We start from the raw sequence: 19527 nt of genomic DNA, 5'->3' as shown, positions 1-19527 counted from the left end.
TGTCAAATTTTTTTTATCAACTTTTCCTCGGAAAAAACTTGAGAAATAATAAATTAACAACGAAACGTTCTTCGCAGAGTTGGCTAGACGACATTGCTAAAAAAAATTCTCGTCGAATATATTTATCCGATCACGCGAGTTACGCTGCTGATCAAGTTTTATTCTAACAATTTTCACACTCGATTGTTAAATCACACATTCGGGACATTATTGACATGTCACACTTATCTCTGATGCTGTACAAGGCGAACTGTTCCTTTCGTTATACTGTCGTTTCTAGTTCTGCCATTTGTACTGCTGTAATCGGGCGTTACGACATTTATCAGATTAATTCCACCCACGCGGAAATTCGCAGAAGTTATAAACTGGTCAAGGTTTTGTCACAGCGCCTCTAAAAGTCATCTTAATTCAAGTCGAATTTTTCTGCAATAGCAACGATGAATAAATAATACAACTGTATCATATGTATATGTATATGTATACACACTTAAAGTGTTCCTCACATCTTGATACTCGTGTCTTGATTTTTTCATCGGTACAATTCCGACAAAAGCTTGCAGAACGGAGGACAATAAGAGAGCACTTTATAATTACTCCTCGAATGAGATGGCATCTGCAGTGATAAGTGTGGGGTGGAATAAAGGGCCGTTAAGAACGTGATTGTGTGCCAGGAAGCGGGTACTGCAGCACCCTAGGGAACATCCTGGCGAACGGGCTGATTATTATACCCGCAGTGTTCTCGTTCCGAGGCATCAATACGTGTCTCTACCTTACTTTTAATTTTTCTTTTTCTTTTTCCACCGTTATTACCGCGAAACGATTTCAGGGGGAACAATCAAAGAAGACACGGTATAAAGTATTGCGAGAATAGAAAGCGCAAACGTGAGTATAATATAAATGTAAGTATGCAAGGAAGAAACGCAACGGCCTGTTGAATTGCACGGAGGAATTATTTATAGCGACAATTTTAGACGGTGCTGTTGGTACATTGTTCCTCAGCTCTCAACTCGTCACGATTCAGGAATAAGAATTAGACGTTACTCTCGAGTAACGAAGCTGCGACGGTGAATATAAAAGAGGAGGGACGATGAAAGCTGTAATTAATACGGTTAATTGTGTTTCGCTAAACGAATGAATGGGGAAACCCGGGTGGCGTGGAAAGGCGCGATAACTTCGTTTTTAAGAAATCCTCCAATCTGCACACTCCTCCTTGCTTCCATTTCCCATCTCGCTTTCTGCACAATCGGACAGGGTGTTACGACACAATGGGAAGGCCTTGGAAAATTTTAGGAAAAAATCGTGGCTGGCAAGCAATCTGGAAGCTTGAACCTTAAATTTATTCCACAGTCCTGAGTTACGACCCAAGTTGAAAATTTCCAACTTTCAACGGTTAATAGAGCCGCGTTAGTATATCCATTTGCGCCAGATTATTATACGCCTCCGGCAAATAACTCTGTGGCAGGCAGAACTTGACTTACGATTGGATTAACCTTCGGCCATAATAATAATATCATGGTTTCCTCTCCATGGTCGCTGTTACATTTATACACGCGGTTCTCGTCGTAATCCGCACTTCGCTACTTACGGGCATCATAACCGGCCGCCATGCAATTTCCACATGTAATTGTGTTTTATTTACATCTGATGATTGATTATTTTCATTTTTTACCAGAACTGAAAAATACCATAACCAGCAAATCTATAATGTATGCAGTTACTGTTCCGTTTGATTGTGATTCACACGATGCTACATTTTATTTTATACACTATTTCAATAATAATTTGATGTTGGTGTAAAAATAAATTGATGTAGAGGCCTAACTTAAACGCAGAAATACAGTTGAAAGTAAAGAATCAAATTTGAAGTGATAGTAATAATCAAAAATTGTAGTACTTACAGCATGAATTAGACTAGATATTTACGATAATTGTACCACATTTTCTTCTGATTCCAACAGTATTTCAGCCGTTAGTGTAACGAACATATCCGTTTTCCCAATAAATTTTCTCGTAACTGAGAAAAATTAAATTTTTCTCGACGTTCCCGTTTTTAAGCAAGGACGAAAAGTATTTGAAAATATATAACCGCCGGCGGAAAATAAAGCACCCCCTCGAGTACTTGGAAAATTGTTTCCAGTAGCTGTGGTGGGAAGGTACGAACCTCGCCAGCTGGCTTCGGGGACTTTCGTTGGTGGCGGTTTGGGAGTGAAAGAAAGAGAGGAAAGTGCAGGAAGCGGGAATTGTGAATGACGAGAAAATTGCCGTTGAGTGGGGCAATCGCGGCCAATCTGGCTACGCGACAATGTTCAACCGAACCGCGTCCTCACAGCTCTATTTTTAAGACCGCATTTAAGACCACTTTATGCCCTAGCCATTTTTCTTCAGCTCCCCGATCTTTTGCCTCCTCTAATGCCTTAACCAAGAAACGTTTCCGGTATTTTTCCCGGCACGTTGCCTCCGCGCCGCATTCGTCACCGTGTTAGAAAAAAAAAATTCGTTCGTGTTTTACTCGGTTGCAGAAAAAAAAAAAAATAAAATAAAAATCTTTTCAGGACACGTAATCTGAAATCTACAGTGTGTAAGATAAATTCGTGAAGCGAATGTATAGAGAAAACGAATAATCGAATAAACTGGTTTCCGTTTTTGAAAAATCTGTACAAAACGATACAGCTTTTTTTTAAATGTTTGAGATTAATAAAAAAATTCCACCTGTCCTTCGTCTTCTTTGCAAATGATATTATTTCGAAATTTTCAAAATCCTGATTTGCGATTTAACGCCGCAACAGAAATGCAGGTAAGACTTGGGTATAAACTTGAGCTTGTAATCTGTGTTCAGAAGCTTATCGTGGCAAAAGCTTTGCCAAGCTAAGCTGTAGGGCTGTTACTCGTAATACAGATGATTGGGTCGTAAGCCAAGTGAATGGCTAATCAGTCCGGTGCATAAATTCTTAGCGCTCTTGTTTGCCTTATCTGACGTTGCGTTGAAGCAGCGCCAAACTTCCGCGAGTGTCAATCGCGAGGGATGCAAACTTGTGTAATGAAACTAATTGACTGCTCGTGACTGAGGCATATTCGTCCGTCAGGATTATCTTCCCTCTGTCCCTTTGTCTGGCTGCAATATATATATTCGTACACGTAATTAAACTTCATCTCTGTAAAGGATGATGCGCAAAATGTTTCACCGTAGCAATTAGTCACGGACTGTTTGACGCTGGTTACGGCGGCCAGTTTCGGAGCCTAAAATATGTCGGAAAATTCATCGCGCAACCCCTTTTGACTGCATAAAGAGGCGATCTTAAGCATATCCCAGATTCTTTGCGGTCACTTGCAAGTCCTGCACGCAGCGGTTGGAGCTCGGCTGGAAAAGACGGGGTGGATGCGGGCCGAGAGAGAATGCGAGAGGGAGCGAGACGAGAAAGAGGGAGAACCGAAGAGCGCTTAAAGGGCAAACTGTTGCTTCCAGCCTCAACAAGTAGGCCAGAGAGTTCGAGCCCGGGTTTTATTTGCATTCAGAACACGCGAAAATCATATTCCGATCGTACCTTTGACCGATCGAGTGACCAACGAAGTGCTTTTACCCTCATCCTCGAACTCGTTCTTCCCCGATTCAACACCCTTCCCGACTTTCGCCAATATATAATGCCGGATTTCGGTGTTTCCTGTCATTTTGCGATTAAAAAGAAAATCCATGAAAACTATTTTCCTTCCATCCGTTGCACCGATATTAAACGTCGTCAAGGGCGCGGCGTTTCTTCCGAGGCGAAGATACAGCGTCTAATTCGCTTTGGGAAGCAGCCCAGCCCGCGAAGCGTAATGGCGATGCAGCAGCTACTGAGAGGGTTTGTAACGAAGTTAGTTGCATTTAACTCGCTAGTCACACTAGCTGTCACGTTTCTCTCTCTTTCTCCATCCCCTTCGCCTACCTCTCTACACGGGTATCAATGTACGCGGGAATCTACACCGACAAAGCACTCGCAGGCTCGTCTACACTTTGTCGCGCAATATTGCACCCTAAACGAATTACGTCGGCAATTACCTTATACCGAGGAGGCAACACTCAGCCTGCAGAAACCGGGGGTGGGAGAACCTTACAGATATTGTTCTCAGTACTACCTTCCACCCTCGTGTATGTATATACATGTATATTTATCGACGCCCTTTCCGCCCATCCTAGAGCCTCGGAAATGTGTTCAACTCGGATACTTTTTGCCGAAGAAACGCGTCAGGGTGAGAAAAAACGTAGGACCAAAACGGACCACTGAATGTTCGACGAAAGTATTTTCTGCTTCTCGATTTTTTCCACACTGAACGTGGGATATAAAAATCTGAAAATTTACCGATGTACTCCCCGCACATATCGTATTACGTGAACTTGATTGATCTCCTGTCACAGAGTTGACAATATTGGCTCTGGGCCAGGCTGCGAAATTGACCAACGTGAGTTGACTTTGATAATTTGGAAAAAATGAAAATTCAGCTGCGTTGTTATCGTCGTGTAGTGAGGAACTTGAATTCTTTGCACATTGACTAAAAATTGACTTTTCTCGGGAAATAATAAAAATGTAAATGTAAACCCGTACGTTTTTTTATCTGCCATGTATGTTCAGTTGAACTTGACTCGGACTGGTTCTTCGAAAGTGACAAAAAAGAATTATAAAAACGGTATATTTCGATTTTATTTTCACACTGAATACACAAACGGTTTAATGAGCTACTAATTTGTCAACTACCGGAATTTGACGAGTGAAAAATAATCGGAAATTTTGCAACGTATAATCTACCGGTATACAGAAATTAAGCCTCTTGAAATCCAAGGCCAAAGAACACCAAGAAGTTCAATATTACATAATAATCCTTGTCTCAAAGTACAGAATGTCTCACACATTTTTGCCAAATACATTTTGTACCTGGATTTCCATGGTTGTGACAGATGTTTCGATCTCAGCCTCCATGATCCGTGTAACAGGATAAAGTTGATCTATCTCGATGCGTTCGTCAGGTCTTGCACAGGATCGTTATATGTTCGGATTTATGCACAATAATCACCGCACCCACTTTTAAAACGGACAATAAAATTTCACTCCAACTTCAAATGTCCTCGCAAGCGTACCTATTATTTAAGCTAGTTCAGTTTAAAAAAAACTTATCGATTCGACGCCCAGACTACATAAACGAGAGCTCACGATCAGTCCGATCGTACGCAAATGAATTTATAGTTGCTTAACGGCTTCCGCAGTCGCTATTATTGCACGTAGGTTCCTCTTTTACACCCCAACCAGTTTCTCACCCGAATAAACTGTCCGTACCTAAGTAGAGCTTCAGAAAGCGTGCAGAGAACGATTTGGTTCGCGCGCGTCGTCTCTGTATAATTCAACCCTGCAGCGTTGCATCTTTTTTTTCCCCGAGAAATTTGACTTCAGAGAAAACTGGTTCTCAGTTACCGTTGACGGGGATCCGGTAACCGTGTTATCGCCGGTAATTACACCGTAGCGAGTCACTTGGCGGGGGTTAGGGAAGGAGGCCTACCCGCCTCTTGGTCGCGGGACGGAGGTAAAGTACACGATGGGGTTATGCAGATTGCTTCGTAACTCTGTTACCGATCACCCCATTAAACTCACCACCCAGCCTAGGTGCACAGAGTTAGAAGCACAGCTATGGAGGAACGGCGAAAGAGAAGCAGCTCGTTGGACGTGGTCTGGTCACGAACGGATGGTGCCAAGCGTCCGATTCGAAATTGGAAACAGCGACAACAGGGGTCGGAACGAATCGGCGAATTCGTCAGCGAGTGGAGTTTGTAACGACAGTGATACGAGTCGCAGATCGTCCCGACGATACGCTTCGCCAAGTTAATACCGCGGCGGGGTGAAACGAGGGGTTCTTTGAAATCTCAAAGCCAGAGCTGAGCTCAAAGCCTCGAAGCCTTTTCTCTCTTCTACCCTATCGTCTGGCAAAGTTTGCTCCTCCTCGTCTCTGCTGACTATGACACAAGGAAATGAGGGTTATCCGCCCAGATCACGCCTCGGCCAACTCGGACCAGATATACGGGCTGCTCACCCTCGAGGCGACCAACTGACAACGAGTTCTGCAACGATTCTGCGAATGGACTTCGGAGTAAGATCGCTTTTGAACAAGAGCCTGCAGAGCTGCCCGTGCAGCTGTCACTTGCTCCGAACACGCACACCAAGACAATGCTGATTACGTATCAAAAAGAGCCCGCGGAATGACGGTAAACGACGAATCTGTCGTGGCTTCGAATAGCTTTGAGATCGCACCAACCGACTTCGATGCTTCATCAATTTCGGCTTTGGCGGAACCGCTTATTCGTACTTTGATTCAATCGGCCGGTTGCTTCGAGCTTTGAAGATTATAGGAGAATGACAATCCGAGTGACCGTGTTGCAATTTTACCACTGACACGTGCGTCTGCATACGTTTCAGTATATTATACATAGACGATACACTGAGGAAAGCGTGCACGCGCACCGATGCAGGTGCGAAGAAGCAAAATCGATATTCAATTTAGGGTGCCAGCCCTGTTTTTGTAGCAGTGTCTCGAGGTCTACGGACCTCTTTATCTAACCGACCAGCTGTAGTCAATGTACCGACATAATCCTCGGCGCGTTGACACGGGGATGAAAATGGCGAAGGTTACGCCGATCCGAGACTTTTGACTTCGGGTTGATCGTAAGATTCACTGAAATTTAACAAAATGCCTTACGATAGTGTTTTCGCATTTCAAAGACCACAATAATTTTGGAATAATCGTCAGATATCGCAGTGATTGCGATGTTCTTTTAAAAAGAAATTCACTTCACTTTATTCCGGCGCTAATATGGTATGAATACAGTTTATTTGAGAATGATTTCACGCGGAAAGTCTCGCAGGCGCCATTCGGAGTAGGCGGACGGAATCTTATGTAAAGCTCATGGTAGTGTAAATTTAAAAACTGATTTGCTGTGCTAGTAACGAATTTGATTCGCATCCGCCTTTAAACGAATAATGCGGAATTGAAAGAGAGAGAGAGAGAGAGAGAGAGAGAATCTCCAGGCACCAAGAGTTGTTGAAGAATGTTCACCCGCTGTGCTAAATCCGTGAATTGATCCTGATTCAAAAGCTTATTAAAGTTTGCACGCCGTATGAGTCTGATCGGAAATAAATTCCCGTTGGAATTCACACTGAACTAGACTAGGTTTAAGTTGACGATTTGATGGGTGGTAAACACGCGACTAATTATTATTAATCACTTGTGGCATGTCAAACGATCAAAGATTCCGTACTTGATCGTTTTCTTTCGTCAGTCCAGCTCGGCGTTCGAATTGAAACTGATTCTCGGATCTTCTACTTGCTATGCGATGGCTGTTCGAAAATTGCTCTCAAGTTTACGTCTGCCGCGCTTCAGTGTTTCCCGGTAGACTAATCTTGTGTTTATCAATAGTACTTAAGACACGGCGGCTAATACTCTGAGTCCAATATTAATCCTAGAACGGTAACGTGATTTTTTTTTCACTATTTCGGTGATAGGGGGTGCGAATACGCCCCAATCTTGTAAATTCCATCGTATCATTAAGGGTTCTATGGGGTCTCACTTTCTTCGTTTTCTAACAAAGAATCACGTGGGTCAAACAGTTTTTCATTCAAGTTCCACAAATGTGATAAACAAATTAGTAACCGAAACACGACAACGTAAGTTGTTTTCTAGCGGCGGAAAATTTACTTTCACGCGGTGTGTTTTTTCACCCCTCGTTACCGTTCTGGGATTAATGTCTTACCACTCTGGTTCACAACAGGCTAAACTTAGCCAAAATGCGTCTAAATGGCCGGACCATCTATATTCTAAATTTTGATTTTAAAATTCTTACGGAATATTGCGTCCTGCGCGAAGTTGTCTGTATTATTTTCTATCTTCCACTGTGTTTTCTAAAAACGAGCGGCGGCATTCCGTTAGGTTAGACAACCGCTTTTCCATGGCCGCTGTAAGCGCGTCAGCTGTAGCGTCGGACTGCCGAAGTCATTGTTCGTGTGCAATTTTCCTACGTAATCCTAGATCGTAATATACGCTCGTAGGAAGTTACGAAAGTACCACGATTCGTGTTCGTGCGTCGCGCATTTCCTATCACAGTAATCGGATAAAAAATTTACACAAAACGCATTTTATTTGTACAATGAATCAACATTTTAAAATTCTACCATCGTAATATTTCATTTATATAACATACCCTTAATACACAAGTTTGACTATTTGAAAACGAATGAAACAACCTGGCGGCGTATCCGTTATAGATTTGCGCCGAAAAACTGCTGGGGAAAACATGAAAAAAATATACGACAATATTTCCGGAAAATTACACGATTTTGTTGTTTTCGACAACCGCCGCGCAACTACGATTATTATCTATTTACAACGGGATAAACTCAGCAGCTAACTAGAGGCGTACCTTCCGTCTCGATCATATCAAGTGCAGGGCACCTACAAACTATTACACTTTTACACAAATTGCTCCCTTTTTTCGATTCGATTTTTAATTTCCCATAAAATTTTATTCGCCTTACGAGGCACAATGTTTACGATTCGAATTTGCAATTTTTGCGATAATGCGACTCAAAAAGCATGCTACACATATCTGTTACAAGTGTGGTTTCACAGTAAAAATTAATTCAATACAAATCCTCCTCGGTGATAAAAATAACTTGCTGGTCGAGAACGTTTTCGTGTGTGCATATAAACAACCGCAAAAAAATTTCCTTCAACAGCGGACAATTTTGCAAGATTAGTGAACAGTTTCGCTAAACTGTAAGATCCACTTGACTATACTTGCAGAATCCTTGCAGTTACTGCAGCAAAATTACTCGCAGTCTCTGTATCAGCAATAAATGTACCTGATCCAGCGAATTATTTTTATCCTTGATTCGGGTTCCGCTAGATTCTTACCATTCGCGCTCTATTCGATCTAAAAGATCAAAAAGTTCTTGGTCGGAAAAATTATTACCATGCCTAAATAATTCGAGCACGCGAGATTCAAGGAAGGAAGGAACGATCCTGCCTGCGGATGTTGAAGGATGTAACGATGAGATGAAAGAAAATTGCAGAACAGGGTGAAAATCTTGTTCTTTGAATGAGGGAAAGAAAAAAAAAAAAAAAAAAAAACTCACTTACAGCGGAGCTGGTCTCGTTGTCTCCCCAGGGAGTCGGCTTGCCGCTAGTCCTCTTCTCGCGGATGGCGCGGGTTGTTCGCGCGAGAGATCTTCGGCGGCGAGTGAGGCTGCATGACCCCTGGGTTTCGGCTCTCGCCGCGGTGCCCGTCGCCGTCTGCCACACACAGCAGTCTTCGGGCGCCGGTCGCACCTACGCCTCGAACACCCTCCACGTTCCGCCGCCCACGCAGGCGCTCTTTAACACCTCGTATCCACCGACGGCGGCGGCGGCGGCGGCGATCCTCATCCGATACGGAGGTCCTATTTTTGCGATATATGCCAGGATAATAGAATTCCCCGCGTCTTCCTGCCTCCGCGACGACGCAGGGACGTGGATGATGAGGATCCCGATGCCATGTTCCTCGGGATTTCCAAGATCCTACTTTCGGGTAATGTATCGAGGATCAGGACCCCTATTTTTCCTATATTCGCGTCGGCGATCTTGACCAAAGCTAATCCCCCGTGCTGGACGATGCCGCTGTGTGTTTATCCGAGTCATTCGTCGGTTGTGGGGGTCAAGGAGGTAGAATGGTCTGAACGATATACCATTGGCACAATGTTGGATATTCCAGAGTGCGAAAATTTAATGTGCACTGTTAAGCTTTCAATTGCAATATAAGAGTTGTTTCACGTTTTCACGTGAAATATTTTCTCGTAATAATGCAAAATGACGAATTGATTGGTTGGATTAAGAAAATTTTCGTTGGTCCGCAGAAAGGAATTAATTGCGGATTGCGAACAAAATATTTTACAAGGAAACTAAATCGCAAATTCAGTTGACTGGAACGAAATTGATTCGAAGAGATCGATATTTATCACACCAAGTGCTAATTCTGTGGGTGTGACGTATTTGTTGAGGTAAAATTGATCAAATATTTCATCGAAAGCTGTTAAGGAATTAATTTCAATAAATCGGCAGGAACATTCTCAATTCATCTGATATGAATGGTTCTTTATTTCGCAATGACTAGTAAATATTTCATCTGTTGAAACACAATTTACTTGTACGTGGAGCGTTGTGCTGAATCAAATAAATGTAAGTTAAAAAAAAATATATCTACTCAGTGTATGAAATTTTAAAATGTTGATTCTGGCGAGTCTAAATAATATCTAGCATTTTAACGTTTCGCACACTTTTATCTTTCGATGTTTTAGAATTTCCCGTACTTCGACCTTCAGCATTTTAAACTTTTCTATAAATTACATCTTGGCATTGTGGAAAATCTGATACCGCAACCCTTCTAATTCGCGAGCGTTCTACTTTTTGATCTCCTCTTCACTTATCGAAGAATAATCAGACGTTTCAGCGAGGGGACTAGTTTTGGTCAAGTGATTATAACTATATAATCAATCACTGTGATTATTCCTTGAAAACTGACAGCGTCATCCGAAACGCATTCTCATTTTAGCTGACATGTCTGTCATCAGCAACTGATAATGAGCGTGACTTCAAGTTGGCTTAATTCGATTTTCCAAGATCTCGAAACTCTATTATATGAGAAGCGCAAATTTTGATGCACATCTTTCAGACGCGGCGACACAGTTTTAACGATTTTATTAATTGCATCGAATAATGATCGTCTCCGATGCCGGTAATCTCGAACGTTCAGAACCCATTAGAGAATGTTCCAGTTGATTAAGCGGCGAGTCAATGAGCGTTTTGGTCTCCAAGGAATGTTCTTCGGAAGGTTGGAAGCGGAGAGATGGGAAGGATTGAGTCGAGCGAGGAGAAAGAGACGTTCCGGACCTCGAAGAATGTGCGATATGAGGAGGCGCGGCATTGAGACGCAGCGTTATTAAAACGCCACCACGTTCCGCCGAGGGGTTCACCAAGTGCTCCCTCAGGAATTGAAATGACGCCCCGTTCCCTATGCACATCTTCGCAATTTTCAACCCACGAATTTATAAAACGTGGTGAATATTTCATTGTTCTCCGGGACGCGACTTGGCGCGACTCAAAAACCAGCTACTCTAAGTAATTTCCCTGAAATTCCGACTGTGAGCGATGGATTAAAGTAATATGACGATTTTTACAAAGCTTTCTCGACCTTGACCACAACTTTCGATTCGTCAGATTGGATGACGCTCAAAGTGTTGCAACGCAATGTTTTTCTCGCCTTTTCAAATATCAATCCAGAGTTATCCCGAAGCGCGGAACCAAAGCTTTGAACGAATCCAATGCAATCCGTTGCTTTCTCGACCGGCAAAACTCGAGCCACTTATACCGGGTACGGCGTATAAGTCACAGGCTTCGTTGAAAGGCGTCACGTGCCGGCCATAAGGGGATCATGGAATTACTGGAACATCAAATAGGAAGGCCCCGAAATAGAGGGGGGATATAAATGGAGAGAGAGAGAGAGAGAAAAATAAAGTAGGGGAAAGGACAAATTCTACCACCTAGCTCAATAAAATCACCGAAAAATCCTCATTGCTTTGTCACAGTCATATCCTCGAAGGGTCGAGAAAATGTGACCAACGATATGGAGTGAACGCAACTTGCAAATTTAAGCTTCGATTCTTCGTAACCGCTTTGATCTGATTGAACTGTCAGTTATGTCTTTGCCGACGTGCGTTTAAATAATTGACACACAGGGAGATGTTAATCGAAGTTAAACCCTTTTTCGCAACACCTGTGGAGCAAAGAGCGGGGAGAAAAACATACAGAATCCGCCAAGCGAGCGAAGGTGGCGAGCACTTGTTGAATTTCGAAAGGATCGCACATCTCTCAAGCAACATATTCAGAGCAACTTGTTGCTACATGTATACTCGCAAGATACTGCTGCACGCCCCTTGATTTTAAATCCTGATAATTTTACACAAAATTCTACGTATAACGTATTCTGAGTGATTTTAGCACGTAACAGCCCAGGTTGGTTAGGTACTGCTGCACGGATTTATACACGTATGACAATATGTGATTTCCACTGCATCGTCCATGCAGGAATAATTAATTGAATGCTTGTAAATCGCGCACGATGGGTCATCACTTTCCAACTCAGGTTGGAGCTCGACTCGTCTTAACGATCTGTGACACAGGGGTTCAATGCGTGTGATTTGGCGTTGCTGAATGCGTTCAAAAACTTGCTCTCACGATGACTCGTCTCATTGAATCGTATTTGCTGACTCTATCTATTCCGTAATGAGTTACATTCAATTAATATTGCGTTTCGACGTGTGTATGGTATCTTTTCTTTCTTTTTCCGAATCTTGAAGAAGACCCACAGGTTTTATTTGTAAATAACAAAACAGACCACACGATTACAATTGTATTTCCGTTCGAGGTAAAATGACGGAACATTAAGTTTGAATTCGAAGTAAATAATACACGGTGCAAGGATTGCATGAATAATTATTTCAAGCTCAACTTATACCGATAGCGGATCGAAGAAATAACTTAGAAAGAAAGACTGAAAAGAATGAAGAGTACATAATGAGTAATGTACTGTATAATGAGAGAAGCGATAAGGGAGGAGCCCTCTGGGAAATAATTCCGCGTTAGGGTTTATTGACTTGAAAATCTTGACTTGTGAAATAATATGCTAGAAGGATTATTCCATAGTAATGAGAGACAAAAAAGAAAAAATAATTGAGATAACAATGGGAATGGCAAAATAGTGCCTAAGTTTGTGGACGTACGGTGATCTGACCGAGCTTAATTAAGGAGGTACGAAATTCTGCCGTCGATTCCCGATACATAAAGAAATCTTAGATTGTGAATTCTCTAATTAATTTCCTAGCGTTTCTAAGACCGAAAGAAATTGCGAAAGTTTTATTCTGGAGCAGCTCGGCAGCTTCGTGTACTTCGGGAATAAAATCGATTGGAGCTATCTTGGCAGTCGAACTTTTTCAAGCTTAATTTAACACGAACTGTGAAGATGTTTAATGACTTTTAACGGGATTTTGAAGATGTGACCGGCCATAGTGATGACCGACTTCTGAAAGTGAAAGAGAAATAATTACGGTAGGTACGTTTAGGTAACCGCGAAGTTCGGAGACTAAAGGAAAGCAGAAGTGCAACGTATCTGAATTGGGAAAGACTCTTACCTGCACGAATCAGAGTCAGTGCCAGGCTCCGTAATCCAGATGGCTTCTTTCAAGTCTCGGGATTGCCAGGAATGTTTGATCTGATCAGCCTAGCCACTCGATCCATGCTCGCGAACCAGTCACGTGATTCCGTTCAGATGTTCATCTCTGGGGAAGCAAATCGTATGATTACATCGCAGAAGATATGAAAACGGGATTCATACGAAATTGGTTATGTGTTACATTACTGTGCAGCTGTCAAATTTTATACTAGGGTAAAAATTACGATCACATTACGATTACGAGATGCCAATTAGACGGAAGAGGTAGCTACGAATCGATTTTGACACAACTTTTTGGGCCCCAAAAATTACAAGAAATTATACGACCAACCCCTTTCTATTTTTTCAAAATTTCTACCGATTCTTGGAAACCTTAAAACTGAGTTTTGAGCACCGGTGATTTGGTTGTACTAATGTTTAGAGGGAGTCAGACACCGACCCTACGAAACTGCTTATCTCACTGCTCTTGAGAAAAAAAAGTTCTCCGACGCGTCACAGAGAGTATTTTGCCACTTTAACACGGTATTTTGCGAATTCAAGAACTAACATATTATTTGATTGCGATGAAGAATTAGTGACTCTTACGATTTGGTGAGTTCGGCAGCACTTCATCGGCCGTAACAGATTTCGTAAGTCATATGAACCAACGTAAATATTTGATTTCGGTATTTGTAAACGTTGCTGCGTGTGAAAAAATATTGTTGAAGGAGAAAAAACATTTTTCCCAGAGCACTTACTTCCTTAAGAGCATCTTGCTCGTAGCCCATTGAAGAAGTCGACTGAAATTTCCATGGTAGGTATGTCAAGTTTGAAGAATCCGGTCAAACGGGTCCGAAAAGGCTTTAGCGTCGAATGACGTTACGGCGATGTAACAGTTTGTTGATTAAACAGAAGCAAGTCATTACCCAAGCAACATTTCTGGATGCCAACAAAGTCCGGGTGATGCGTTATTTTTCAAACCCACTTCGACGTCCGGCTCACCGGGTGACGAATTGCGAAGTGATCCCACAAAAATCGGACAGTGTCGAGAACATCCTCCATACAATGGCGAGTTGGGATAATTATTTCGAAACGGGGCCTGCCGAGTTTAAGTCTCACCGGAAGGGAGCTGGGCTAAAGGAGAGAGGAGGAGGAGGGACTCTAATTGTAAGTGAATCCCCGCTAATTAGTCATTCCGTTCGTGAGGCGAGTGTCATTTGCGGCGCTTGTCTCAGTTCGCAGAGACGCTGAGTATACTCGAATCGAATTTAGCAGTGAACTCTTAGATCATCCCGAGTCTCGAAGTTTGTCACTTAGCTCGGGAGACCGTCGTTCCAATTAATCGCAATCAATGACCGTTCAGAGCCCGGTATTTTAGCCGTCACACACGGTAAAATCGAATCGCCAAGCTCTCTATTTTCATAAATATCGCCGCGCGTACCTGCGGCTCCGGTAATTGGCGGCCATATCGGTAAGCATGGAGTTCGCGGGCGCTGAAGAGCACCGTCGAATTAATTGTACGAGTATATAGCAACCGCTGTACGGGTGTGGCTGAGAGGCGCAGCTGCCGCGGACACCCGTCACACCGACGCTTCCTACTATCCCGACGCCGAGCGTCGCGGTACGGCACCATAATAAAGAGATTCCTGGAGATTCCGCGAGCACGCGAGGTCCTCCAGTTAATGAAATCTATTGCCAGCTGAACCGCGGACGATGAATACCGAAATTGAATCGTCCATTTTACCGCCCTCTTCTTCGCCGTTCCTTTTCCCACATTCCGACAACCATTTACCTCACATCGGAGCACGGAGGGAATCATTTCTGGACGGGATGCCTGGCTCGTGTTTCTTACCGGGTTAACAAGCGCGTCAAACCCCGAAGCGATACCGCATGACTTATTCTAAGCCTAATTGACAATCGTCCAGTTTCGTTATTATTTTGGATTATTCATGGCGGATTATCCGCCGTGAGGGTCCAAACGTTTCGAGAACTTCATCGAAACGGTCCGCGTAGTAAAGCCGGGTGAAAATGAGGGAAGAATTGGAGATTTTCAGGTCGAAGGTATACCTACCGACTGACAATAGGATAGAGATTATAGGACGAGCTCGGGCGTCGACTAGACACCGGCGTGAAAATACAGGGGAATTCACTTATCCGGTAATTGCCACGGAGGTGGGATACACTCGCCTTATCTTTCCCTTTCGCCACCCACCGTCAGCACTCTCTTATCCCTTAAGTGGCAACAAGTGGGGGGACTCTCGTACCTCCTCATTGTCAATGTCGCGCGTCAAGACTTCGCCAATCCACCTCTACCACCTCCGCTTCCGGCGCCGGCAGGGTTTACTTTTGGCGACATTCTGACATTTCGCGAGCAATTATCTGGTAATTAACTACAGGTGCGGAGATGACCTGAAGCCATGATTGCACCGTCCTTAGCTTTAGACAGGTTGGTCCTTGGATCCTCGACGGACATCCGTATCAGGCAAGGAGGGCGCGAATCAATGGATTTCATTTTATTGCCCAGGATAGAAGCAGAAGCAGAAGCAGACCGAGTCATTTTTCCGAATCAAGCCCGGCGAGGCCGCAAATGCTTCGTTGTTATCATTTACTGGCGCCTATTCCACCGCCCGGGAGGGTCGATCCATCACTACTGTAGTCACTGGCTATCTCTCTGTCTTCATCTTTATTTATAATCTCCCACTCCCCGAGCGCAGGTTTGTTCATCCGTATACCAGAAGATTCGTCCAAGAAGAATTGGATCGACCTGAGAACAGCCGACCGTCTTTCTCCGTTCTCGCATGGTTTTTATCCAAAAAAAGGGACCTCGGTTCATGAAAAGCAATGAACTATTCGATTCGCCAGCCCCGTCCAATTTTATGCCGCGTTCAAACCTTAGATATACGCAATTCTCAGTCCAGTATTATACACGTATAGTGTCAGAGAAACGTGAGACGTTTATTTCACCTTCATCTTCGCCAGTCGAGTGATCATCCTCCGCTAATTCCAACTGGTTAATGATTCGAACGCTGCCGCACGCATAGCCCGATGTGTCTGCACATCCTGATTTGTGTACAACTGCACATAAAGCTACGCTGCTGCATACTTACTACCGTATAAGACGTGACTGTCGATAGCTAGGCCAATCGGAGTCTGTAGTTATCTCGGAGGACTGCTACTGTAACGAGTGAGCGTAGCAACTTCTTGCGGACCAAGACGTGGCTTTTGCGACTCGGGCTAATCGCCGGTTCTTTTCATATTCGCATAACGGACGACGCTGGACAATCGTGGTTTTTGTTTTTTCTTTATTATAATGACTTCGAAAACCAGTGTGGGGAAATCGTTCATGAACTGTGGGCTTTTCTGCAGGTAAATTATAATTCGCAGATGAATCAAGGAATGTGACATTGATATTCGGTCAGGTTCTGGAAAGGGTGGCGAGCACTTCTTCTTACCAGATCTACGAATCCGTCTGCCAAGGGGCGCCGAAAGGATGATCGATGCTCAACCTAAGCCAAGAGCTACACTGAAAACCTCTCTTCCCCCAATAATTCTTTTGGGCTATTTTCCGAGCCAATTCATCTTGACCTTCATTTTCCAAGTGCCAATTTCCTACCTCCAACTGTAAGGAGTCACACTTACGCTAAATAAATCAGATGGATACACATTCAACTTGAAATACGAAAATATCCCTCAGCGGCTTTACAGCGATTCTTCTCTCGGTGAAATATCACAAGTTGAAGTGACGCAAAAAAATTTCCAATGACGGCTGATTCGATTGTCTGCCTGTTCGATAAATTTTTTATTTTTCACTTCAACGACGGATCTTCTAATTCGCCATGTTGTGTTGAAGGATTCTCTGTAAGTCTTGGAAAATCGTAATACTTTAAAAATGACGGTGCCAGACAAGTTTTACCCTGATTTTCTTTTTCGCAAATTTCTCAGCCTTCAATGGCCCTGATGCAAGCTGATTTACTCGTTCACATCGCCTTTATCCCGTGAAGGTGCCTGATCGACAGCGGAGATTCCTGGGCTTTTTGACTTTACCGGCAACCTCCCCGTGAAATATTCACCCTTGCAAGCAAAACTCTGTGCCCAACGTTGCAGGCATCCTCGTAGCTTGAGCTACCAGCTGTTGAGAAAGTCATCATTTTGTGATGAATGTACCGAAAACAGTGAACCTTATTGTTAGTTTTGAACGAAATAATGTATTTGCCTGCAAATAAAATTATAGATCGGAGGAAATAAATTCGAGTGAAAACAATCTTTTAGAGTATGCAACCATTTTCACGTCTATTACTCAGCTTCGGCAAAAGGACCATTGCCATTGACGTTTTGAATGACTAGTGAATCAAATATCGTAATCGAGATTTGACAGGGCTTCACAGTTCGTGCGCAGCATGATCATGAAAGTGAAAAAAATATTTAAGAATTGGAAAATTGACACAGCACATGTATTCGAATTGAAATAAGCTCAGTAGATTGTTTTTCGTCGGTGTATCGAGTTTGCTAATTACAGTTGTTTGTCCTAATTGAGTGACCTTAGCACCGTGAAAAAGGAGACAGCCGATGAAACCATCTGAAAATGAGATACAGCGAGTCACAATGGAGAATGACTTACAGTTTAGATTCCAACGGAAATAAAGACGAGACACAAACCGATGCAAAAGTTTCCAGGGAGAGGTACACGAATTTTCCAGCTGTCAATCGGACCGGCTTTTGAGCTCTCAGGATCACGATTTGAATAGATTTTTGAAGGTCACTTGGCCATTGATACCACGGGACAAAGTAAGCAGCGTCTGCAATTGCTTCGCTCTTTTTGAGCCAAGAGTTGTTTTTACATGATACCGTGGAGAAAACGATAATTTTCTCAAACCTATGATTTACTATTTTGGTCGGAGAATTTACCTCTGTCATCAGATCGTGCGGTGGCCAGTTGCATATTAGGAGTTGAACCACTCCAATGACAATTTGCGAAGAGTACTTGAATTTGTCCTGGTCATTCTGAAACAGCATTTTAAATTTTTGCACAATTCACTTGGAAACGATAAGTAAGAGACACGAATACCCGTCGACTTTCACACTCAATTTCGTGACTCACCCCGGTCAATTTGAACCCAACCGCTGATAAGATGTAAGTGCTCCCGATGAGTTGCGTGAGAAATATGATGTTCGTTAATCGTTCGATGTGCACGCATATTCTGCAAATGAAATTCGACTTATCAATCATGGTGTTGGCAGTTTATCATTCTCGATTTCTCCGATCCTTGCAAGGAAGGCAACACAGACTCACTTGAGAATTATTTTGTGATAATTAAGACAAGACCTAAGCTCAGACGCCACTGATGTTTCTACAGGATTGTTTATTCCGATTTCCAACCTGGAATCCACTATTGCTTGGTTATAACGGTCACAGGTACGAGGAATGATTATGTCGCTCTTGTCGTTCATTTGAATCTTCATCGATTGTGCCATACTCCTGAATCGGTTCCGGATAACTCTCAAGTGTCCGCAGACGGTTGTTATCAAAAGTGGTCCAGCCATGTCAACGCCGACACAAGTCACACAGAGATGAAGCATACTAAAAATCTGAATAAAGTAGAGAATTTCGTAGCAGGGTGACTGATTTACCTCGGTAAAAAAGGCGTAAGGTAAACTTCTGGTCGCGTTTGAGTTACTGTCGTGTAAATGGACGAAGAGTGGCGCGATTGTGTAAAAAAATATTGTGAATATGCACTGCGACAAGAAGAAGTAGGTGAGGTTTTCTGCGCCTTTCATTAGCGAATTGATACATCGACGCTCATCATCGGATGCAGTCTTCCACAGATCGTCGAGGGTCCGCAATATTTTATGCATATCACCTCGTAACCAGTAGACAATCAGGTAACGTACAAGTCCTCCGAAAAGGGCGATTATCAAGGCGAGGGACTCGATCGCTGTCTCCAAAAAGGCCGCGTGAATAAGAAAGTCGTAGATATAGGCCGAAGTGTGAAGTATCAGTGCGGCGCCGGAAATGATGGCCAAGCCGCAGCTGAGGAGCGTCTTCGAGGAAATCTCATCGTCCATCGGAATGGTCCCGGAAAATTTTAGCAGGGCAACATTCATACGAATGACTTGACTAAATGATTCCTCAGTTTTTGCTGTAGCCATTTATAGCTTTGTTAGTTGACCAGTCAGTCGTACGGCTGATTAAAAGACTGCAAAATCGAAAAATCGTGCGTCAATGACGTTTGAGTGATTATATTCACCCGAAAAAGCAAGACTATAGTTACTTC

General features: G+C 43.2%; 2 protein-coding genes across 4 annotated transcripts in view; both read right to left on the bottom strand.

Annotated features, from left to right (window-relative positions):
* Window positions 1-9282, bottom strand: part of LOC124306975 (synaptic vesicular amine transporter) — a 32732-nt gene extending 23450 nt beyond the window's left edge. For 2 of the 3 annotated variants that reach the window (XM_046768208.1, XM_046768211.1), the window contains exon 1: window positions 9154-9264. The gene's annotated coding sequence lies outside the window, so the exon portion shown is untranslated. Of the gene's footprint in view, window positions 1-9149 lie in introns of all 3 variants that reach the window. The other variant, XM_046768210.1, reaches the window with a different exon arrangement.
* An 8244-nt stretch (window positions 9283-17526) lies between these two features.
* Window positions 17527-19527, bottom strand: LOC124306707 (odorant receptor 49b-like). The gene is made up of 5 exons (XM_046767620.1): window positions 18546-19527; window positions 18354-18453; window positions 18161-18256; window positions 17912-18067; window positions 17527-17831 (listed from the first exon to the last, which is right to left on the bottom strand). The coding sequence occupies exons 1-5, from the start codon at window positions 19400-19402 to the stop codon at window positions 17781-17783; spliced, it is 1260 nt and encodes a 419-aa protein (XP_046623576.1). The 5' UTR covers window positions 19403-19527; the 3' UTR covers window positions 17527-17780.

The sequence above is a fragment of the Neodiprion virginianus genome, chromosome 6 (assembly GCF_021901495.1).
Source record: "Neodiprion virginianus isolate iyNeoVirg1 chromosome 6, iyNeoVirg1.1, whole genome shotgun sequence".
Classification (NCBI taxonomy): Eukaryota; Metazoa; Arthropoda; class Insecta; order Hymenoptera; family Diprionidae; genus Neodiprion; species Neodiprion virginianus.
Note: the sequence above shows the minus strand (reverse complement) of the source record. Positions and strands in the feature narration are given on the sequence as shown.

What these genes read in the sequence shown, in the direction of transcription:
- LOC124306707 (XM_046767620.1), bottom strand. Translation starts at nt 19,402, where the DNA reads ATGGCTACAGCAAAAACTGAGGAATCATTTAGTCAAGTCATTCGTATG. An exon ending in TATCACAAAATAATTCTCAA is followed by an intron (nt 18,454 to 18,545) that starts GTGAGTCTGTGT and finishes TTTCATTTGCAG; the next exon opens with AATATGCGTGCACATCGAAC. An exon ending in CCCTGGAAACTTTTGCATCG is followed by an intron (nt 17,832 to 17,911) that starts GTTTGTGTCTCG and finishes TCTCATTTTCAG; the next exon opens with ATGGTTTCATCGGCTGTCTC.